We start from the raw sequence: 25,149 nt of genomic DNA, 5'->3' as shown, positions 1-25,149 counted from the left end.
TGAACTTGGCTGGTCATCACTCATGTGCCCAATCCCAATGATGACTGATGATGACATTGGTGATGCCAATAGGGGCAGCATTTAGGGTACAGGGAAAGCGTTGAACATGTGTCATCTCGTCAAAGATGCCTAGGCCTGCCTCAGGAATATGTTAAAATGAGAACAGTACCTCACAATGGAATTCTTACAGTATTTGCCCGATCCTAATGAAACCATATTCGTTTTTTTTCCTTAGAATGTTTGTTCAAAGATTGCGTGGGCAATGCAAGCTAATGAAAAACTAGAGAATAACTAAAGTGAAACCACACTTGCAACAGCCTACCTTCAGAGCCAGTCTAGCCAGCTTCATTACCATTGCCATCAGAAGGTAGTAATCGTGGAAGGCGACAGAGCAAGTTCGCACATTGCTTGGCGATGATGGCACCCCTTTTTCAGTCTGATTGTAAGAGCGCATTCAGATGATAAGAATCAATGCCCATTGCTGGCTCAACAATGGAAGGAGCATCAGCTGAGGAGGAATGACACACTTGCAGAGCGTCGAAGGAGGGAGAGTAGCACCGGCATGCTCGAGGTTATTACTCTATTATGTGATTTGTACTCTCAAAGAGAGTACAAATCGCAATGACAAACACACGTGTTCGGACAACGGGGTCACCAATGGAAGTGCATGCCAGTATAAATGGGCACCTGTTCCCTGCATTGAAAGCCTTGGAATGTCATTTCCAAAACAGTGCTGAGGTGGAGCAGGCGGTGCGGCAGTTCCTTGCATATTTCTTTGCAAGGCACCGAGTTTTACCAGAGTTATTTTTTCAAACTGATTGCAAGCTATGACAGATGTCTCGGTGTCGGTGGCAACTATGTGGTTAAATAGTGCAAGGTGTATAGTTAATGATGTAATGGTGTATTTTTTTTTGGCAGTCAAGTTATTATGTGAAAATAAATGGTGAAACTTGCTTTCGGAATGTTCCTCATAGACTGCGACATCATCCTCAATGAAGTTCAATTGGAGATGTGCGAGTTTCTATGCAAGGAACCGATGGCTGTACATAATTCAGTAGAAGAGGTAAGCCTGTTGCTGAAATAGATAACATGTTGCCAGCTACAGTGTCAAAAGCAATAAGGATTTCTCACAAAGCTATGGTGCAACATTCTTGCTCCGAACGGTTCTTACCTGCCATGGCATTCGGATGGGATTGAAATGCAAAGTGCTCATAGGTTTAGGTGAATGTTAAAGGAACACTAAAGGCAAATACCAACTCGACATGGACTGTTTAAATTAGGGGTGTGTGGGTACCGAATAGTCAGTATTGAATCGAATACAAACAAGAAAAAAAAAAGCTGAATATCGAATCGAATATCGAATAACACAATTATTTAACAGAAGCTCAAATATTTACAAGTTCTCATGCAAAAAAATCAGCTATTTGTATGTGATCTGGGTTCAACTTCTCCCTCTGGGCCGTAACAATGTTGCCAACCATCGAAAACAACTCTACATTTGGTACACTTGTTGCTGGAATGCCCATGTACTTCATGGCCATCTTGCACAGTCCTGAGAAGTGTTGCTTACCTGTTTCTTTCCAGAATGCTAGATGGTCTTGGTTCTTACTGCAAGTGGGCTCTCAAATACCGCTGAAACTGCTTGGTGTTGGCTGTTTTGGAGGAGTGTCTTCTTTTTGGTGACGCTGCCAGCTTCTCAATGCTGTCCCAGACACTACTGACACACTCCTTGTGAGCTGTAGATGTTGACGCTTCAGTACAGTCACTTGATGCTTCTCCAGGACAGCTCTGCAACTCAGTACTTGCAAGCTCCAAAAGCCTTCGTTCCTGGATTGTTTGAGCACAAAGGAGGTTCTTAAACCTTGGGTCACAGGCGGTTGCTTACACATACTTCTTTTGCTCGTCCTGCCCTGGAAACCTTGGCCTCATGCTTTTCAGCAAGTTTCTTGCAAACTCTGAGGTGCCGTCATCGGCTCAAATGCATTCTTTCAGGACCATTTCTGTTCCATAGAGAAATGGTACTACTGACGACAGAGTTGCACACTTCTAGCCACTAAAATCTTTGGTCGCCGATGCAATTGTTTCCAAGAGCTTTGACGAGCCCAGCCACTCCTTTCCTCTCCTGTGGTGTCAGGTTGGGCACAGTTATCTCGGAGGTGGCATGCTCTAAACAGACAACTTCTTTTAGGTACACAAGACGCGAGAGAATGTCGTGTTCACTATTCCATCTTGTTTCCACATCTTGAATGAGTTCCTAAACTGAGAGCTCCATTTGTTGGTGGCAATCATCCAGTCTTGATGCAGCTTGGGCACTGTGTTTGTAATGACCAACAATTGCGCGACACTTCTTGAGAATGGCAGGAACTCCTGCTGTTTCTTCCTTGGCATCTTTTATAGCTAGTTGCAGTGTATGGCCCATACACTGCATTGGGACACAAGAAATACCCCTAAGGGTCGCACAGAAGTTTTGTGCATTTTCTGTCACCACGTAGACTGGCACTTTCTGCAGTGGCAACTCCCAGTTATCCATCATTGCTTGCAGATGCTCCAGGATGTTGCAAGCCGTGTGGCTCTCAGTCACATTACGGTTGTCCAATGCAAAGCTTCTCATCTTGAAGCTGGAGGTTAAGTAGTGGCACGTGAGGCTGATGCAACTTTAGTTAGACCTCGACGTTCACATGTCGCTTGTAAACAAGATCGACTCTATGCCTTCCTGGAAGTTCGTATGCATTCTCTCCTTGACAGCCATGACTGTGTCTCTGTACAACTCTAGTATGATGGTCCTTGAAAACGCCGTGCGGCTGGGTATCTTGAACAATGACCCCATGAGAGTCATGAACTCTTTGAAACCTCTATTTTCAACACAGATGTACAGCTGAAGGTCGAGCACCAGCATTCTGGCAATCCTGGTGGTTATTGCCATTCTCTTGCGCTGCGATAGGGCCTTGCCCGACTTTAGTGCACTTTTGATGAGCGGCTTTGCACCGTCTGGTCTTCCTTGTTTCCTGCTGTCTCTCAAAAACACACTGTGCAATGAAAAATGCTTGTTCTTGAGATGGTTCCCAAGTGGCATCGTCATACTCGATGGCATTCGAAGTTTCGTTTCACAGCTCTTGCATGTTGCCTCTTGGGACGAGTTTTTTTACAAAATGTTTCCAAATGGCCCTTTTCATTCGTTCAGTCATGCTGCCCGTGACCGAGAGCAGGATCGCCGGACTACATTTTCCGACTGATAACACAGATAAAATTCGGAAGCGGAATATGTCGGTTTGATTTTTGATAGCGAGGGACTTGGTGGTTTTGGATCGCCCAGCGAAACGATGCCAACAGCCAATGACATGGAGCGCGCTGGAAAATGGGAGAAGAGAAACTGGTGCCACCTCTATCTCGCTTGCAAAAATAGGACAGAAATCAGTTGGCTCTGTGGCCGAGAGGTTAAGCGAGTGCCACCTGCGCCGGCCATGCAGCGATGCAACGCTGCCAGCGCAGCGGGCGGTGACAGCAGTGGGGCTGTGGTGCGTGGTTTCGCGGTTCGCAATGGTGCGCTTTCATTTTGTGCTCACGAATTGCAGTCTCCAATTCCTCTAAACTGTATCTACAAATTTTGCTTGTGAAGGAAATGAAACATGGTGCAGCCTGTGCGAGAGGTACAAGCAAAAGGCTATTTTAGTTGAGTTTCACAATTCGGCTGTGTCACGACTACAATTAAATCTGCGTGCTGTCAGGTTTGTGGCATTCAAAGTTTGTATTTAGTCTCTGCGCTAGACCATGATGGAGCAGTAGAACTGAAATGTGTTTCACATATTGCCTGCCAACCAGGCTCGCCGAATCTATCGAGTATTCAAGTAACCAAATACTTGAGATTCGATTTGCGAATTGAACTATTCGAAAAGTTACAATTCGATTCGTATTCATATATTCGAGTATTTGCACACCCCTAGTTTAAGTACCGTTCCAGAAACCTTGCAAAGCTTGTTTCAGACCAAGAAAAGACTTAGTTTATGCGAAAATTGCATCTGAAGGGTCTGAATACCTCTATCACAATTCAAATCTTCCGCCACCCACCCAGGGAGTGGTGACGTTGCATACGCCATCCCTGCCCCTTGCAGTCAGCGGCAAATACGTTCCCAGAGCTAATCATTTCATGCCTTTCGGCAGGTGCTGCATGCGGTCATCGGATGCTTCACTGAGACACGGGCAGTGCAGCCGCTAGAATCGGTGAGCCTGGATCTGCGCAGGGTCTGCGCTGACAGCGGGTTTCCATCTGCAATTTTCGTCCACAAGCTGTCACCCTCTCGTCAGCACATCACCTAGCCTGCACCCCAGACGCTTGGGAGTGCCTGCTTAAGGAACAGCATCGCTCGGCTTCTTTGCAGTCAGCGGCAAATACATTCCCGGAGCTAATAATTTCATGCCTTTCGGCAGGTGCTGCATGCGGTCATCGGATGCTTCACTGAGACACGGGCAGTGCAGCCGCTAGAATCGGTGAGCTTGGATCTGCGCAGGGTCTGTGCTGACAGCGGGTTTCCATCTGCAATTTTCGTCCACAAGCTGTCACCCTCTCGTCAGCACATCACCTAGCCTGCACCCCAGATGCTTGGGAGTGCCTGCTTAAGGAACAGCATCGCACGGCTTCTTTGCAGTCAGCGGCAAATACGTTCCCAGAGCTAATCATTTCATGCCTTTCGGCAGGTGCTGCATGCGGTCATCGGATGCTTCACTGAGACACGGGCAGTGCAGCCGCTAGAATCGGTGAGCCTGGATCTGCGCAGGGTCTGCGCTGACAGCGGGTTTCCATCTGCAATTTTCGTCCACAAGCTGTCACCCTCTCGTCAGCACATCACCTAGTCTGCACCCCAGACGCTTGGGAGTGCCTGCTTAAGGAACAGCATCGCTCGGCTTCTTTGCAGTCAGCGGCAAATACATTCCCGGAGCTAATAATTTCATGCCTTTCGGCAGGTGCTGCTTGCGGTCATCGGATGCTTCACTGAGACACGGGCAGTGCAGCCGCTAGAATCGGTGAGCTTGGATCTGCGCAGGGTCTGTGCTGACAGCGGGTTTCCGTCTGCAATTTTCGTCCGCAAGCTGTCACCCTCTCGTCAGCACATCACCTAGCCTGCACCCCAGATGCTTGGGAGTGCCTGCTTAAGGAACAGCATCGCACGGCTTCTTTGCAGTCAGCGGCAAATACGTTCCTGGGGCTAATCATTTCATGCCTTTCGGCAGGTGCTGCATGTGGTCATCGGATGCTTCACTGAGACACGGGCAGTGCAGCCGCTAGAATCGGTGAGCCTGGATCTGTGCAGGGTCTGCGCTGACAGCGGGTTTCCGTCTGCAATTTTCGTCCGCAAGCTGTCACCTTCTCGTCAGCACATCACCTACCCTGCACCCCAGACGCTTGGGAGTGCCTACTTAAGGAACAGCATCGCTCGGCTTCTTTGCAGTCAGCGGCAAATACGTTCCTGGGGCTAATTATTTCATGCCTTTCGGCAGGTGAGCCTTTTGCTCTTACTTATTTTATCATTGTAGTTTTTTGCTGCTGACTGCACAGAAATGCCTTCTGATTGTGCTGCTTGCTGTAAACCGTTACCTTAGGATGCAAAATTTTTAACATGTTCGGCTTGCCAAGAAGGTTTCCACCTTGGAAAACGATGCTCTACAGTAGTTGAAAACAGCTACGCAAAAATGAGTACAGTTAAATGTGAAACCTAGCTGTGCCAAACATGTCGACCGGAAAAAAGCACACAAGGAGACTCGACACATACAGCACAAGAAGAATCATTTGCACAGCAATGTATTGCTGTAAATGAAAAACTAGACCAACTTGCATCTAACGTAGAAATACTCACCACGAAAGTACAGGAACTTCTTACATTTAATGACACGGTTGAAAAGATCGAGAATGCGATACAGGAAGTGCCTACTTCAATAGAATTTCTTTCCACAAAATATGGAGACAGTCAGCAAAAATCAGGCTGAGGTGGCGGAATTACGTTCCAATGTTGACTCGCTGTCTTGTACCGTTGAGTTCCAGTCAGACCTGATTGACAAAATAAGTGAGCAAATGAATGAGATGGAGCAGTGTAGTAGGAAAAAGAATTTCGAGATCCACAGGTTTCCCAGCAAGTCAAAAGAGAACTTGCAATCTTTCCTCAGTGACGTTGCGCAAAAACTTGATACCTAATTTTGCAGCAACTCAAGTCTCTGCTATCCACTGTCTACCCAGTAGGGATGATACTGCACCAGCTATTCTTGTCCAGATATGCTCCGTTGAAGCGAAGGAGCAATGGTTTCGATCACGTAAAAACCTGCCAGGATTAGTTCAGAATGATTTTCCATGGTTGCTTTTCAATGAAAACCTCACATGGGTCAATCGTGAACTGTTCTGGCTGGCTCAGACTAAAGCAAAGGAAAATTCCTGCAAGTACATCTGGACAAGAAATGGCAAGGTTTTTGCAAGGAAAGGAGACGGTGCCCCACTCGTTTGAATTAATAGAAAATCGGACATTGAAAGGTTTATCTAGTTATGGGTAGTACTTTCAAGGTTTGCAATGACCTTTTAGAAGTTTCTCATTTTTTTTGTTATCCAGGTAATGATGCTTTCCATGTTACTCACGTAAACATCAGAAGCATTCATAAGCACTGGGACCATTTAGTAGCCATTCTATCTTCTTTTCCACTGCTTTTTGATGTCATCAAACTCACCGAGATAAATATCTCTCCAGGTCTATTTTCTAGTTTCGCGCTACCGGGCTATCAGTCATTCTCCTTTTTTGTCCAGTCCGGAAGGGTGGAGTTGTGGCTCCCTTCGTAAAAAACACTTGGTCAGTCTCCGAACTAAAGTTGCCTTTCGACCATGCCGAAACTGTTACTCTCCGCTTATATAATTCTCGATTTTCATTGGCCTTGCTTTCTGTATATCGTCCCCCATGTGGTAACAGGCGTCTTTTTTTGGCTGAGCTCGACTCTGCGTTGTCTAGGAACCGATGAATGTATTTGCCTCACAGGTGACATTAATATGGATATGTTACGTCCAACCTGTTTCAAGTGTCATGGCACTTCTCTCGTAGGAAGGGCCAGGAAGCAGCACAGTTTGAGCGAAATGAGGAACTGCAGCATCGTACCGAGGCCGCCAGTCCTTCGGCACTGCCGGCCTTCCGGGGTGTGCCTGGCACTGAGCGGCAGGCAGAGTACACGTTGCGCTTCCTCAAGGATGCCGTGTACTACTTCCTGACGGACCGGTCCGATTGCCGGGGACATCTGAGCGCCATCCAGTCCATCCTGGGCTTTTCGGAGGCCGAGCGCGCCGCTGTGGCCAAGGCGTGGCGGCACAGGGGGCGCCTCTGAACTACGCTGCCGAGGTGTGTTCTTGAGATTCCAGGGTCCCTAGGGCACGAAAAATGGTTGAAAGTTGCTATGTGTTCAGTAGCAGTGAGCGTAGGAGTGTCATTGTCAGAGCTTGTTCCAGCTGCAGGAGGATTATGTGGCTTCATTCTAATGCTCCAGCATTTCCAGGCATGGCTTTCAAATATTTAGTGCTGGCCAGGCCTCATGAAATGCACAGTACTTTAATGACTTGCACATCGAAGGATTTGGAGCACCATGTTGCGGGAGGGGCTGTAGAAATGGCAGCTGGTCAGGAATCCAAAGAGTCAAATGGCTGGCTTGTGTTACATGTCAGAAAGACGCAGCATTTGGTCACAGACATTTTATTTTATTTATTTATGCATACTGCAGCCCCTTTATGGGGCTATTGCAGGAGTGGGTTAGACAGAAAGTAGTCATACAAAAAAACAAGTAAACAATAACATATTAAAAATTCACGAGAAATAAGGCAGATGACACAAATGAAACTCAAAATAACAGCAGCACTGAGAGTCAGTACAAAAACGAGAATAAGTCAATGCACTGTAACAACAAGAAAATACATAAAATCAGGTATAGTTAACTTTTAACAGGAAATTGTTTAATGGCAGTGACCTAATTGTTCTGAGAATCAGGTTCCAGAATTCAATAGTATATGGGGAAAAGCTGTATTTAAATTTATTGCATCGAGCAAAGTAAGGCTTAATATTAAGGCTATGGTGACTCCTACTTGACCGAGGAATATCTGAAGGAATGTATATGGGATGTGAGACAAATTGACATGCCGTGCAGAAACTCCAATGACTCAATGTGACGGCGTATGGATAAAGGAGTTAGGTTCAAAGTAGATAAGGCACGAGAGGGTGAAAAATAGTGATCATAGCGACAATATATATCTTGGCCATTTGATTTTTACATTACACCTTGTCCCCGAAAGCAACAGGAGTCTTCAGGTATGCTATGCATTTAGGGTGCACCTTGGGATATGCCAAAGAGACAGCTTTTTTATGCAATTGTTGGGAAGCAGTTACAGTGCATGTCTTCAGTCAGTGCACTGGTGTGCTCTGTTGTTGGCTGCCACATTGAACAGCTACTTGGTGGTTATCCAGCTTGGCCATATAAGTTCTCTTGCTTGTACTCGTACAGAAGTACGGATGGCCGTTGCAGGCAAGCCACATTTCACAAACAGCTATGGAGTGATTAACAGAACAAGGAGCGCCGCTGAAGCCAAAATTTCAACAAAAGGAGTTAAGTTGGCCGACACAATCAGCCTTGTATGCACTGAACGCAACCACGTTGGAAACCGAGAGCCACATGCATGACACTCGCACAGGTTGTTTTCTTTCGCAGCCGGCAGTCGTTTGTGTTCTTAGAACAGCGCCCCTCTTTGAGGCAGGGACCGCCGCGGTACCCAAGATGTGTGGACACATTGCGTACAAGCGCATGTAACCAAAGGCCCAGCTGCTGCCTACAGGCGCCTTCTTGGCATGGATGGCGCCGTTCCTGGGCAGTGGCTGCACCAAGGCGTGTGTACCCCAAGCAAGAGGGCCATGTGGCACTCATTTAAGTGATGCTGATCTGTGCGTTCCAAAAATTGGACCTAGTAAAAAGGGGCAGTCATATAGTGTATTGTTGATGGTCCTGCCTGCTTTACCATCAAACTGATTGGTAGAATGTGAGCAAGGAAGCCGAAAATAAGGGTACCGCCGCAGTTCTCAAGCGTATTTAAGAGAGTGTTTATAGAAGAAAAGGGAAAAAGCGAGCGAGCCGATAATCGGCTACCACTAATCAATGTATACGACTTTGTCTTAATAAAGCTATGTAAGTCTAAGTTGGACACCCTGAGTGCAAAGTGTCGCGGACGGCAGTGATCACTCCTTGAAGATTTGTCTGCCTGGAAGATCTGAAAGAGGAGAAACTCAACTGAAGGGCTTGTCCTTATCCGCGCAGCATGTAGTCTTTCCTTTTTCTGCTTGTTTCCTATTAGTCTTCGTAAAGCGGTCCTTGAAATATGTGATTAATTCCTTATTTAGGAAGTTTGTTATTGTCTGCTGTATAATCTTGTAGTCAGAGCTTAACTTTCGGTAACACATATAATTACTGAGCTGTCAGTGAGCTGCTTATCAAATGTTGCCTTCAGTGACATTTCTTGTTCTGGCGCTGTTACCTACTTAGCTAAAGCTTCCATTTTCTTGTGAACCTTCTATTCGATCAAGGCTATGTGGCAATTGGATTTGATGCAGGCACTCTGCAGACAAAATTCTCAGCAAGAAGCAATTAAGCTGTTGTAACTCTCGTAGTGCATGCGTCTAAGCTTTTTTTTTCACTAGCCGAGTACAAACATGCATGCAAGAAGGTAGGCGTCCACTCTGCGTGCACAGCATGGTTGCCTTCAGTACTTGTGTCTTGCGGCATTTTCTCTTGTCTCTGGCCCAAGATGTATGCAGTTGTATAAGCTGTGATTGAGTTGAGATCCAAAGAATTTCTGAAACTTCTTCTTGCTAGAGTTGCCTCTTATGTGGCGAGTATCAGCGAGTGTTATCAGTAGTTATGTTTAATTATTTTCAAAGGAAACAATGTGTTCATAATGGTTGATTCCAGTTGGGCCATTTTTAGTGTTATATAAAGTGAAGTCAATTTTGCTGAATGATTGAAAAGTCAGCAAACTCATACCCATCTTCAAGTCAGGTGACAAGAGCGATGTGAGTAATTACCATCCCATATCACTAACTAGCGTTCCTTGCAAGTTACTCGAACACATTATGTTTACTAATGTCATTCATCACTTAGAATGTAATAACTTCTTTTTTAAACATCAGCATGGTTTCAGAAAGGGCTTTAGGTGAGACACAACTAATTGAATTCACTACGAATCTTTTTCGAAATATGGACGACAATGCTCAGACTGACTCAATATTCATTGACTTCTCTAAAGCATTTGATCGCGTTGCTCACTGTCGCCTCATTTCTATACTTTCATGCTTAAACATTTACGAACTAACAATTTCTTGGATAAGAAACTTTTTGTCTTTTCGAAAGCAGTCCACTGTCATTGACCAGTACTCTTCCCCTTTCAGTAACGTAACATCAGGCGTACCTCAGGGAAGTGTCCTTGGACCTTTACTCTCCCTGATTTTCATCAATTACTTGCCATCTAACATTACATCCAATGTTCGACTATTCGCAGATGACTGCATTATCTACCGTCAGATCCGCTTCCCCGCTGATCATATTGCTCTTCAACATGACCTTCAGTGTGTCACTAACTGGTGTTGCGATTGGCAAATGACCCTGAACACTAACAAGTGCAATTTAATGACATTTACTCGCCAAAAATCCTACTCTATTTTCAGTTACTCACTTGGCAATAGTATCGTCGCTCGCACATCTTCATACAAGTGTCTTGGCATTTTCTAACACATAGCCTTTCATGGTCATCCCACATTGAGAAAATAACTGCTAAAGCATTGCACACTCTCGGATATCTAAAACATAGCCTTCGCAGCGCTCCTTTCCTCACCAGAAAGATAGCCTACCAAACATTAGTGCAACCCCAGCTCGAATTAGCAGCTTCTATATGCTCACCTCATCAGGCATATCTAATCCATCTTCTCGAGTCGATCCAAAACCGCGCTGCAAGTTTCATTGCCAGAGATTATTGCCCATTTTTGAGCGTAACTAACATCAAGTTGTCGTTGTCGCTTTCATCTTTGGAATCGCGCAGGAATATAGCATTACTTTGTCTTCTGCATAAAATCATGCATAATGTACGCCCATCTACTTTACCACTCGTTCGTCCCTCCCACACATCTAGACATCTGCAGAATCATCTCAGTTTCCAATGCATCTTCGTTCACACCAATGCATTCAACTGCTCAGCTTTGCCACATGCGATTGCGCTGTGGAATGGTCGTCCTGATAACATCGCTGACATTAACGACCCATTAACCTCCAGACAAGAAATCTGAATATTTGGCTAGTACTTAGCTAAAAACCAGTATCTGTATCAGTTTTGTTGCTCTTAACTTCATTGTTGTGTATTGATGTAAGTATTTGTTCTAAGGTTTGCTTTACTGTATACTGAAAAGCTAACAACTTTTAGTTTACCTTCTTTTCTTTTTATCGTTATTTTGTGTGCTTTGTTTATTATTTGATTCTCGTTCTGTTCATATTTATGTAACAAAAAACATGTTTTTGCTCCACAATTGTTATCTGTACCGCCCCCTCACGCAATACTCCTTCTGGAGCCTGTGAAGTATATGAAATAAATAAATAAATAAATAAATAAATAAATAAAACAGATGCTACATGCAACCAGCCTTTCTTATCAACCACGCTTTGAAAACTGTGTTTTCTTTTTATTTATGGATACTGCAATCTTGAAGAGAGATCATATCAGGTGAGGTACATAAAAAAGTGTTTACACTCGCCGATCGTTTATTCGGACCTCACGGGGACTGCGAAATGTCCGACTGAACAGGTGTCCGAAAAATCAGATTAAGAAGAAAAAAAAAGAATGAAATCCTTTATTTCCACACACTTATTCGGGCTCGGCAGTAGGCTTGAAGAAATTGTGAATGCGCCGTTGCACGTTGTTCTGTTTACGCGCAATCGTACGGTCGTACGGTCACTATAGGCGGCTGAAAGCACAGTCACTGCTTGCACCAGCTCCGCATGAGGCGGCAGTGTAGCACATGGTGCGTCATCTTCCGACTCGGAGTCATCATCCGGCAATGCAGCAGAAACCTGACAAATGATCTCGCCGTCATCGAGTTCTGTGCATGTCAGTACAGCATGCCAGCACCTGTGAAACTGTCAAATCAGACGGTGTCCGGAATCGCAATGCAACCACTGCGCAGGTCCCCACAGAACATTTTCGGCGTCAGTAGGGAGCACTTTGGAAGGCAACAAATCCTAGGCCTCCCGACACCCGCTTGCCGGCATGCTCCAGCGCAGTCTGCGCGGGCACTGTTGGCGCCATTAGACACTTGACGCGATGTTTCCGTATGCCGCGTTGGATCACCGCAACCTCGACACAGCACACAAAGCAAACACCACCCCGCCGACACCAGTCGCACAAGCGAAAAACGTAGCCTACTCGCAGCGTCATGCACGAAGAAACAAACAAATCAGCTGCTGGATTGTCTTGACATGGCTTACTAAGCTGAGACCGGAACTGCTGTAGCGACTCTGTCAAACCAGGTAGAAACGATGATGATGAGCGGGGATTTCCAGTAGCGCCACTTCGTGGGGCAGCAAGGAGGCTCTGCTCAAAACAAAAATGGCGCTCAGCTAGTCGAACCATGCACTGGTCAGAGTCAGTGCATGGTGCTCTTGATCGAGTTGGCTCAAGGAGTGTCCGAAAAATTAGACGAGAGGTTGCAAGGTGTCCGAACTTGCGGCAGTTGTTATACATTAGGGTCTATGGGGAGAATGGCGGTGCCGCAAAGCAGACCGAATAATCGAGCATGTCCGAATTTTTGAAGTCCGGAAAATCAGTCGGTGACTGTACTTAAAAGTGCACAAACCTGATCAAATAAAAAAAGCACGTATATGACAGTGAATGAATATAAGAATTTGTTAAGTGTCGAAAGCAGAAAATTGACGAATAACACAAATTATTCAGAGACAGAACAGCAAACCCTAAATAAAACCAAGAAGGCAGAACAAGACCAACACTGCATGCCTCTCTCACCCTTTGTTTTCATCCTTTCGATGGCACCATTACCTGACATTGAGTGTTTTAAAAGGCCCACCACACTTTAAACATTTCAAAGAAACCTGGTTTGACAGCCACAGCCTGATAGCTTGCACTCTGCAGGGAGTGCCTAAATGTCCAAATAATTTAGAGTCTGAATAATGTATTCACTAGAGCTGTGCGAATAGCAAAACTTTGAGTGCAAAGCATATTCAAATAATAAAAATTAAGTGCGAATTGAATAATTTTATAATATTTTGCAAGTATTTTGCAAATATTTTTGGAATACTGCAAAGTTCAAATTATAGATGAAAAATTCTGGGAAGCATGGCTGGAAAAAACAAAAAAACAAATTTATTGCACAACCAATTTTTTGCAAATGTACTTTCACATAGTTGTTCACAGAAAAAAGAGCAGTCCCAGTGTAGCAGTTTTGCTGAATGAATGGTTGATAGTGGAATTACTTCATGTTGTCATGGAGGAAAGTGAGTTTTTCAACATGTCCAGGAAGTAGGCATGCTCTTCTACAGCTAACAACTGCACCAGACGCTGAGAACAGGCACTCGCCAGGCACACTTGTGGCTGGTATAGGTAGGTATCTCTAGAAGCTGAGCCAGCAAAGGGTAAGCTTTTGCACCTTGCTCTCGCCACCAGTGGCAAGGGTGTTCTTTCAGTCCAGAATCGCATCTTGCAAGCATCTTTCTATTTCTGCTTCTGACTGTGAATGCTGTCATTGGCTTACAAGGGTGTCAAAATTTTTCCACAGTGCTGAGGTAGATTGCATAGCTTCCTGAGCCATCAACACATGGGACACCTGTGTGCTATTCAGTACGCCACAAACTTTTTACGCATTTTCAATTGCCAAATTCTTCAGACAGTTACCCATTGCTCCATCCTCTTGGTACACCACCAATTTGAAACGAGGGTCCAAGAACAATGCCAAGTTTGCTGCTTGGTCATCTTTGTAGATGGGAAACCTTGTTTTCAGGCACTTTGCCATATTAGCAGAAAATACAGATGTTGCAAACTGTTGAGTATCAGCATTGCTTAGGTGTGTGTGTAAGCAATAAAGGACGGGTATGAGAGCTTAGAATGTTGGACAGCTATCAGCTCCAGCTATGGTTGTTGCTTCATCAAGCGGTTTCAAAGCAGCAACATACTCATTCATTTCCCTCCATTCTGTCACTGAAAAGCTTTCAATGTGTTCATCTGCAGATGCAAGGTTATCGCTACTATCACCTCCACAAGCCTGAAAAACATTGCAACTTCGCTATTCCACCTTGTATCAACATCCTGCACAACATCTTGCACAACTAGACGAGGCGGCTTGTTTAGTTTTTTCTGGCAGCAATTCAGTCTGTTATGTGCCTTTGGGCTGTGCTTGTAATACCCAACAATGGCTCTTGCTTTTTTACAAAGCAAAGAAAGGCCAGGGGTAATTTCCTTGGCATTGTTGATAGCTAGCTGCAAGGTGTGGGCAAAACAGGTTCTTTCAGACCAAGAAAGAGCATGCATGGCTGCCCTGATATTGCACGCATTGTCAGTGACCACATAAATTGGAAAAGCATTCTCTGGAATGTCCCATTCGGCAACCAGACCTTCAAGCATTGAAGAAATTCGAGTTGCTGTGTGCTTTCCTGGAAAATGAGCAGTGCTCAGGTTGTAACACATCAACTTGTACAGGGAGTCCAAGAAATTGCATGTCAGGCTGAGATAGCTTTCGTTTGCTATTGACGTCCAAATCTCAGAGGTGAATACAAGTGATGCAATGCCGTCCTCGAATGCTTTGTGCAGCTCCAGACGAACCCACTCCCTAGTGTTATCATACAACTTGGGCACTAGCACACGAGACAGTGTTGTTCTTGATGGTGGCTGATAACCGGGAACTGCCTCATTCAACAGGTCCTTGAAACCACGATCTTCGACAATTGCATACGGCTACAAGTCGAGTGCTATCATTCTGGCAATCTTTAGGTCCAAAGCATGCTGCTTCGATTCCGGCAACACTACTTTTTTTTTTTTTTCTAAAAGCATTGACGACACTTGGTTGACTGAAACTGGCGTTTGCTTTAGCGGCACTTTGAAACTCTGCACACTATTTTTTATGCTGCTTCAAATGGTTCACGAAAGTGATGGTCGTTGCCGTTGGTGTCTTCAGCGTGTTTCCGCACAAGAGGCAGACTGCTTCAGATTGAGAAACTTTTTCAAAAAAGTTCCAAATCGCGCTTCTTGTGCCTACGGCCAGCAGGCGCAGACTTGGTTGGGGCTGGTCACGTTCTTCCATCGCGACGTGGAGCCTGGCGCACACAACCCAAGGCGTGAAAACGAATGTATGTCGCATGACACTGCACAGCACTTCACGTGGGACTCTTAGGGCTAACGTGCAGAGGCGTAAAGACAAAAGTATGTCGCATGATGGCGTGCACTCGTTGAGCTGACCCCCCCAAAAAGGCGAGAGAACGAAAGTATGTTCGCATAACGTTTCCGCGTGGGACTCCGTCAAGCTAGCGTGCAAAGCAAAATGTACGAAAGTATGCAGCGTAACGATGTGCACTCGTAGAGCTAACCCGCACCAAGTCGAGGAAAGCGCCATGGCACAGCGTTTTGCGTGAGGCCCTGTAGCACTAGCGCACACAGACAAAGGCGCTTGTGCAGAACTCTGGCTACTCCGTTAGAAGCGCGCACTCCATCGTGCACAGCCATCGCGTGAAAACGAAAGTATGCCGGTAGCTGCCATGTAGAGGCGCAGCGTTTGCGGTGCCGCGAGATTACTCGAGAATGCCACTTTTCTAAACACCCAGAGCACGAAATCTTGCTTCGGCACCCACCATGCAACTACAGACAGATGCTGCGTTCTGCCCTTCTCTGAACAGCGCGTTGCCGCGCTGAACTCAGCGTCGGTTTTCAGTGCTCGCCTTCGACCTTTTCGCTAGATAAGGCCCGACAAAGTTTGCGGCAAAAATTGGGCTAGTGCCCTTTTTTTAAGAATGTGGTGATTTGACTCCTGGCATATAAAACCGACATTTTTATGTTCCGAATGTTCGAATAATTCGATCAAATAGTAAAATGCAGGGCTTATCAACTCGAATAGCAAACGCTGCATGCAACCTGTTCAATCACTGTTCAGACCATTATCATGCTTCAGCTAGATACCAAATTTACATTCCCTGTCAACTTTGCAAACTTCATTGATTGCACGGCACTTCCCTCACTACTTCAACACAAACACGTCAGCACAAACATCAACAGTGAGAGGTGCAGTCGGCACAACTTTCACGAGAATGACTGTTAGAGAAATGACAAGGGACGATTAAGAAAAGGGGAAAGTAAAGAAAAGGACTCGGAACGAGTTCAAATGATCCTATTTACTGAATTAATGAGGGTCAAATTAACAAGGTTATACTGTAGTATCTTTAAGAAGAAAGACATGGTGACTGTTGTGAATGATTCTGCTGTAGGAGAGCTATGACTTTGCGCAGACACATTGGTTTCTCAGACAGTGCATACAAGGAGCTAACTTCTGCGCCATAATTTGCAGTCTTTCATAAGGATGCTTTGCCTTTAAGGAGCCTGAAGCGCACTTGCCTCAATTTAGGTAAAGCAATGTTTTATTTGCCACACCTCATCACTTTTGCATAATTTTAAACTCATGTGCAAGGCTCATTGTTCAAATAGAACAATATATGAAACTGGTGTAGGAACTGTTTCCTCCTTCCATTACTGTCATGGTCACCTTTCATCTCATATACAAGCTGCTCAGTAGACCGGACATACAGTTTTGAATGACATCACGCGTATCAAATAACAAACTTTTTTTTTTTTTACTCAACTGGACTCCACACACCCATTCTGTCTTATATTTAAAAACAAGAAAATGTTCAGTATGAGACTCGATAATCGAAAGCCATTTCTTTTAAATGCATATATTCGATTTCATTCACAAATTTCATGGTTTAGACAGCCTTAGCTTTGAGACCCCTTGCACAGGTTGTGCAGCCCTGTTACCATTTGAACACCAACGTGACACTTCTGAAAAGCGGCATCCTTCTGTCTGCCGACTTGTGTGCTGGTGCCTACCGGGACAAGGGCAGCTGCCAGTCTTTTTAATTAAGTGATGCTTTGCATCTTGTGGGAAATTATCAGTAACATGGAAGGTTTACCTCAGATACTCCAATCTAAATGTCATCCACTGCACTAAATTCAACGAGGTTTTCTGAATCTAAATAAAAGTTAATCTGCACCAACTGTAGGGAGCCGATTCTTTATTTGGCCATCAATGTTCTTGCAGAAGACTTACAAAGTTGCAAAAATCACAGAGTTAAAGAAAATTGAAGATCACATTTACAACTCTGGAAACTGGCAATAAAAAATATTGCAGTACTGCAAACTGCACCTACAGAGCGTTTTCCAGACGCCTGAAGTGGACCTGCCTCTCCAATTAAGTGAGGCAGTGAAAACCCCGTTTGTGCATTGGGCACTGTTTTCCTAGTTCAAAATCACCCCCAAATTGAATCTGCACTTACTTTTATGGGTTCAAAGCAGGAAAATAAGTAGAAGTTTCATTAGAGTTCTTAAAACATAGTATAAATCTTACAATAACCCAAATATTTAGCAATAACTTCTGTAGTGCAGTCCACATATAATGATATAAAAGAAATTGATTGTTATAGCCAATTATTGCTATATCTGCACTGCTGTAAAAAAGAAAAGCTGCTGAGCATAGCTTTGTAACTCAGAACCCAAATTTTCTACTTGCATTAAAAAACAGATGTTAGAAGGTAGGCTCTGAAAAATAAAATGTTTAGTTATAACTCTAAACAGCATGTAAAGTGTTAGGTACGCTGAAATAGTCAGAAATCTGCACTTGCTTTCACGGCAGTTTTAAGTTACAACCTTGGTGGGCATCCAGCAGCTGTGCAAACACTGGCAGCAATCCTTTAGTGCGCATGAAATCCATGAGCGACTCAATTGACGACACCACACTTTGCGTGAGCATCGGGTTCCTGGTCAAAGGCAGGCAACTGTCAGTCTCATCATCACTGTTGCTGCTCTTGTCGCCTCCGTCGCACAATGCCGCTATCTGTCGCAACAACGATCGCCTCATCGGAGGGAAATCTCTTCACAAAACGAGGCAGCACTATCTCCACTCAGAAACTCCTCCGTTGAAGCAACACCCGTTTCATGGTCAGTAGCGACATGCTCCCAGAGCTCGGTAATGTCAGCGGCTTCCACTGTGTTGGTTTCACTATCACCGGGCTTTCTCCCTCACACATGAAGCCTGTCTTTCGGGAACGGTTGCGTCTAGTAGAAAAGTTGTCCCTACCCCTTTTTTGGTGGATCGGCATGGCCACTGATTCCAGCCTTCATGATTGCGGTGATCCGGCTTTTCAAAATCGTCGATATTGTCATCTGTGCAAGCTCATACTTCTTCAAGTCTTGCAAAATTTGCTGCTTCATCTCAAGCGACACAGCTTTATGCCTTGTCGGCGCCATCATCCACAAACTGGGTTGTCCACTGCGCATTGCTGTGCTCACTGAGAGAGAGAGAGAGAAATTTTAAGAAGGGCGGTCACTGCACCACTTCTCTTCTCACTTTTCACTTTCTTTTGCCTTTCTCTTCTCCGGAGCTAATCGTAGACATGATCATCATCATCTTGTTCAAGCCATCTTGTGGTGCATTGCGCCAACTCACGACGCTCTCCGTGGCTTTCTCGATCAACGCATGGACAGGATGCGCTGCTCGGTAATAGCGGCAGATACAAACTTGCCTAGAAAAACATTTCGCCCTGTCTTGGCATCGTTCATTTAAAAGGACACTAAATGCAAATACTCAGCTGACGCGGACTGTTTAAATACCATTCCAGAAAACTCTCAACACTTGTCTCATGCCAAGAACTAATTTAGTTTACAAGAAAATGTCAACTGAAAGGTCTGAATATCTTTATTACAATTCAGATCCCCCACCACCAAACCAGGGAGTGGTGAGGTTGCATACGCCATCATCACCCTTTGCTGCCATCAGTGAGCAAAACGGCACCTGACTGACGGTGGTATGGTTTTGTGCACAAAATGCAAACATGAGGCCATGGAGAAACCGAGCCAAGACAGAGTGGTGGATTAGCCACTGCAGCTGCCTTTGGTCGAGTGACGTGGACTGCTCAGGCATCCTGCAACATCACATGGATTTGAACTGTCCTGCTACTTGCAGTTTGTGTGAGTTTCACGAGCCAGCAAACCAGCGCAGCACTATGCGATAGCGAAATTACTGAAGCGCAAAAGTGTGGGCGGCGCAAAGTCAAGCAAAAATGAAAACTTTCGACCCCCCGCATCATTGTCAAGAGTAATCTCAACGAGTTTTTTTTTTCTAAAAATGAAATAGAGCTGGACAGGTAGCATTTTCTCTCAACCTATAAAGCAATAAGATGGTGTTTCTATAACGAGTGGTTGAGTACTAGTGACCGAATTTAAATGTGAAGTGCCTTTGTCATCAGGCAAGTACTTGAATGACCTGGGGGGAGTCTATAATTGTGTCCTGCATTTACCTCAATTTCTCAATTATTAAGGCTCTGTTCGCGGTAATATTGATGCCTTAGAGATTCTTGAGCACTAATCATCACTTTAGCTTGACTTACTATTTGCCTTCGCCGCAGCAGGAACTCTATAATCGCCGCAACAGGGACGTTAAAGACATGCTAGTGCACATAAAAATCAGCCAACAGCATTCCCCCATTATACAAACATGTTGCCGCCCCAGGTGCAAAACCTGCAGGGTCCTTCAAAGTGACCTTAAAATTAAAAGCACCGCAAATAGTTATACACACGAAGTCAAATCTAGCTTCACTTGTATAACTTCGGATGTGATTTATATGCTTGAATGTTCCTTGTGTAGGAAACAATACATTGGGGAAACGGGACACCCAATGAACGTCAGATTAAACGGACATTGCGCGGACACAGCTAAAAAGCTTCCCAAAGCCGTCGCTGAGCATTTCAACTAGCCAGGTCATAACATTGATGAACTTAAACGCTACATCTTACAGTCAAATTTCTGTTCTGAATGAGAAAGAAAATACAGAGAATCATATCTTATCCAAAAGTTCAAGACATTGCAACCAATAAGCATAAACGTTTCAGAGGGAGCTCTAGAATCTGTTCGCTATGCTAAATTTCAAGCTATAGACAACAACACTAAGTTTGATTTCCTAACTTTCTTTTTTTCCTTTCTTTCTTTTTTTCCCCCCAGCCGGCGTGTCAGACACCGTTAACACGCCGGCTAACATGCGGTTGTTAACGCGTGCTTGACAGACGGCCGAGTCACTGGCCTTGTGCACAGCGCTCCTTTATTCTCAATTCGACGCACTGACACACATTCGCTCTTTGCCGCACCCACCCACTTTACACCCTCTCCCCTTTAGAAAAACCCCACCTATACATACTGTGGCGAGGAAAGCATATGTTGCCTTGAAGAAGACAAGTCCACTTGTTGAAATGTTGGCTCCTGCTTTCACTGAAATATTTAGTGAACCAGAGTCAAAATAACGGGAAGTCTACTGTATAACAATAATTTGTGAATAGGACTTTTGCAAAACCCTCATAAACATAGTAATGATCTCTTGTATGCTGATACACTGAATTTGACCACTTGAGATGCTCTAACAGGTGTAGTTTACAGAACTGTTATAGAGTAGATGTCCATTAATTCGAGTTTGGTTAATTAGATCTTTCGGATAATTAGATCCTGACCAAAGCACTCGTGTTGAGTACTCATGCATTTCTATGGGCCCAACTTTCAATATCTCGATCATAAAATTGGCCTTCACCAGATAATTGGAACTTGAACAGTCAGCACGCATTAGCCTGGCCCCTATGGTGACCCCTTTAGTGAATGCATTGAACACACATCATTTGCCGTCGAAAATGCCTTCTTTTGGCATGCCCTAGGAATATTTTCAAGCAGTAATTGTCACTGACAAAGTCTCATTATGGAACTTACCCAATTCTAACGTGCAACCTTCTTTTTCTGTTCACCAAAAATGGGCCAAAAATTGCCTATGCAGTTCAGTCGGATAGAAAACCAAGACCGCCTTCATGTTGTTTGCATGCTTTACCGCATAATCCGATGTACTACGGCGAAGCTGACTTTGGAAAATCGTGTGGTGAAGCTGGCTTTGGGAAACCTGCTGCCATTGTCCAACACAGTTTTTTTGCTGAAAAATTGGGTGCATGTTAGATTTGAACTTTTTTTAGAAACTTTAACGTTATTTCTACATTAATTTAATACGTTAGATAAATAGAAAGTGGTCGCCCATTTGTTTCGGGGACAGGTTAGAATCGGCCAAATACTGACAAATGAATCAGCGGTGTGTTTTCGCGTTATTTCTGCATCTTGTTTAATTTGACCTACCGGATAATTCACTCAATTTCGTCATTCCTGCAAGGGTCGAATTAATGGAAGTTGTCTGTATCTGTTTTTAATGTGTTAGCATTAGGAGTGTCAAAGTGGAAAAACGTGAATTGTTGGAAGCTGGTCAGGTGGTAGAGGTACAGAGGGGATGGGAGAGCTTAGAAGGGCTATGTGTGCGCATGTATAGTGAAACTCACAGTGGTCTGCTCTGGGCCACCATCATTTGCACTTCGCTCCTCGAAGAGGCAGTAGGCGCGTCGAGCAAGCTCCTGAACAGTTTGCAAGGTGGTGAATGCGGTTTGAAACATGCATCAGGGAGGAGGGGTAGATTTGAATGAAGCGAAAGGAAAAGAGGTCGGCCTGGAGAGCGTTTTTCTAGCCTGCTACTAACTGGGGAAAGGGGAACTGTGAATATAGGGAAAGGTAGGTGGCAGGTGATTATGTTATAGTACGATGAGATACTATATACACATTGTCCAATACGTGAATGCATACTGTAGACACAATACATGCAAGAGTAATCTTGTCCATACAAAAAGTTATCACGTAAAGACATTTCGCACTGTCTGCACGTCTCACAGTTTCTAGAGGCGATCGTCTAAACCAGTCTCACATAGAAATCGATCTGGGACCTCAAAGACATGCAAGGTAATGATAATGTATTTCTCTCACATTTACCGCTAAATCCCTACCGAATTTCTTGTGCATAGTTATGGATTTGTTGAGATTGTTCTTCAATTTTCTTTACACTTACCATTTTTGTACAGCTTTTAGAAAAACTGAGGCCCTATATCATAATTCTGCTTTCTACAGTTAGTAAAATTCTGCTTTGTCTTTAAATGCAACAAATGTTATTCTCATTGATACAATGATTGCATTTCACATGTATTTGAATAGGGAGACTGGAATTGGCTCCAAAGTGAAGTCTCCTCTTAAGTGATGGTTGCTTCCAAAATGGTGAGTGCATACAAAAGGTGGAAGATGGGAAGTGTGTTACTCAAGCACCTTCATACTCTGTTCAGGTCCACTTTAATTTTTAGAATTCATATCGTGGGGTGGTTGCACATGTAACGCAAGGGGATCTGTAAAATTTCTGGGTATTGGAGGAAATGGTCATTAGTTAATTTTTCAAACAGAGCAATGCAACAAAATGTATTGCGTTGTGTTAAAAATGAAGTTGTGCAGATCATCAAATCAATCAGATCAGTTTATTCCAGTTTTCTCACAAAAACTGAGGGCGGCAAGAAAAAAAGCAGTCTTTACGACTACTTGACAAGCCTCGCCACCCCTACGAAGAGGCAGTTTTCCAGCGACTACAATAGGTACACGAATGTTCGCACATATCAGTTGTTGACACGTGAAAAAGCAAGAATATTGCACATCAGCAAGTTTTTTTTCTTCTTTGTGCTATAGTGATAGTGCTTTGTTCTATAGTGTGATATAGTGAAAAAAGGAATTTTCATATGATTTACAGTTTCACACTCATTTGCACACATTGCAGGACTTAGCCCACAAACACGTTCCGGACAGTCGTGGCAGACATACTGTGTAAGATGTCATAGAATGTCGCGTTCAGGCATTTAGGAAGCACATATTTTACTGTAGAAAAGCCATAGTCTGACCTGCAATGGGGCAAGGTACAGGTAATAAGTTTTGGGGTCCCGTACGGAGTCTGATGTGGTGTAAGCACTGCAATGCTAGAAAAAAAAATCTCTCGTTTTCAGCTGTTATTCTTTTGTAGAAGGACGCAAACCTTTAGTTGAACAATCTGTTTATGTGCATTATTTTGTATTCCAGGTAGATAGGACGTGTAGGAGCGTCAAACGGCACATTAGCAATTATGCGAAGTACATTTTTTCTGCAAATATACAAGCTTCTGGATGTTGGATGCAGTATTCCTTCCCCAAACGAGAAAGCAATATGAGAAATAATAATAAAGAATGCATAATAAAGATTCAGCTTTGTCTTGGCAGGCAGAATGTGTTTGTTTCATGAAATTATCCCAATGTATCTCGAAAGAGCTGCGCAGACTTTGCTGATGTGGGCGTCCCAGGACATGGTAGTGGTAAATACAAAACCAAGCAAAGTAAAAGCTTCCACATACTCAATGGGAGCATCATCCAAATACAGGGATGTCGCACTAGTTATTTTTAGCCCCTTCGGGTGGAATAATATAGCCTTTGTTTTTTCTTTGTTTATTTTTAATGTGTTTAATGAAGACCAGTGAGATAGTGAAGCTAATACTGTATTTGTGGTTTCAGTTAGTTTTTGATGTTGGGCGAGGAGAAAAACATGCTGGTATCGTCTGCGTATATGATGTATTTAGCGAAAGGACTGATATTGCATATGTCGTTAATGTATACGTTGAATAGAAGCGGTCCCAACAGGCTTCCCTGTTGTACGCCATTTGTTATTGCTAACAGCTCGGATGAATAGTGATTTGAAACAATGTACTGGCAGCGGGTGCTAAAATATGATCTAATGAGCCTGAGGGCATGCCCCGTATCCCATAATGGTCAAGTTTCTTATACCCGTGTCACACGGGCGTTTGGAAGGCCTTCCAACCGATAGTCAGTTGACTCAAAGGTCAAGTTCGAGCTGCTACACGGGCGGTTTCGACGGCCGCCGAGTCAATAGTCTATCGAGTCAACGGAGCACCTTACAACTCTATCGAAATCTCGATGGCCTTTGAACAACGGAAACGGAAACGGCGCGAACATGCCCTCTCGTTCACAGTGTGCTCCAACTCACGGTTAGAAAAAACAAATCAAACCAAAATGCTCTAAAAATACTATATATGAGTGTTATCAATTATTCAATAAAGTATTTTTGCCACTTGATATGCGCGAACTACACACACTCTCGACAACAGCGACGTGTAGCGACGCAAACGTTGCCGCAGTTTCGCTACTCAACAACTTAAAAACTAAACATACATGTAAGGCAATGTATAAACAATTGTTTTAATCTATAAACAAACATAAAAGAAATTATAGTGCTTTTAAGTGGTTTTAATGTTGTTTAACTTTTTGCGACATGAAAACGAAAATAAAGATACGCAACGCCACACAATTTGGCGAGAAACGCCGGAACCACTCAACGGCCTTTCAAAAGTGCCGTGTAGCAGCGCGACAACTCCTTTGAGTCGATAGAGTTCTGGCGTTTCGAAGGCCGTCGACTGGAAGGCCTTCCAAATGTGCCCGTGTGACACGGGTATAAAACATACTTTCATTATTCAATGTATCAAATGCTTTGTTGAAGTCGACAAAGACGCCTAAGGTCAGAAGTTAAGCTTCGAAGTTATTTAGTATGTATTCTTTTTGGTCTAGCAAAGCATACTCAGTTGGTCTGTGTTTTGTGAATCCATATTGGGAGTTGGTTATTACAGAGTGTTTCAATAAGAAGTTGTAGTACCGTTGGTACATTATTCTTTCTAACCCCTTTGAAAAGAAAGGAAGAACAGATATTGGCCTGTAGTTTCCGAGAGCATTTTTATCTCCTTATTTATAAATAACCACGGTTTTAGCCACCTGCATTGACGTGGGAAAATGTCCTGTGCTGAGCGCTGTATTGTAAATATGCGTGAGACAAGGCACAATGGAAGGTAGTACGTACTTTACGGATAGACTGAATATTACATGAGTCGAGACTCTATGTATTCTTTAAACCTTTGCAAACCGAA

General features: G+C 44.0%; 1 protein-coding gene across 13 annotated transcripts in view; it reads left to right on the top strand.

The window, feature by feature from the left end:
* The window catches only part of qtc (quick-to-court), a 245,883-nt gene that overhangs the window by 215,513 nt on the left and 5,221 nt on the right, over window positions 1–25,149 (top strand). For 9 of the 13 annotated variants that reach the window (XM_070538198.1, XM_070538195.1, XM_070538197.1 and 6 more), the window contains one exon: window positions 7,071–10,983. In XM_070538198.1, the coding sequence (XP_070394299.1) occupies window positions 7,071–7,347 (277 nt within the window). In that variant the 3' untranslated portion in view covers window positions 7,348–10,983. Of the gene's footprint in view, window positions 1–7,070; window positions 10,984–25,149 lie in introns of those variants that run through there. The other 4 variants (XR_011514354.1, XR_011514353.1, XR_011514352.1 and 1 more) reach the window with 1 other exon arrangement.

The sequence above is a fragment of the Dermacentor albipictus genome, chromosome 5 (assembly GCF_038994185.2).
Source record: "Dermacentor albipictus isolate Rhodes 1998 colony chromosome 5, USDA_Dalb.pri_finalv2, whole genome shotgun sequence".
Lineage (NCBI taxonomy): Eukaryota > Metazoa > Arthropoda > Arachnida > Ixodida > Ixodidae > Dermacentor > Dermacentor albipictus.
Note: the sequence above shows the minus strand (reverse complement) of the source record. Positions and strands in the feature narration are given on the sequence as shown.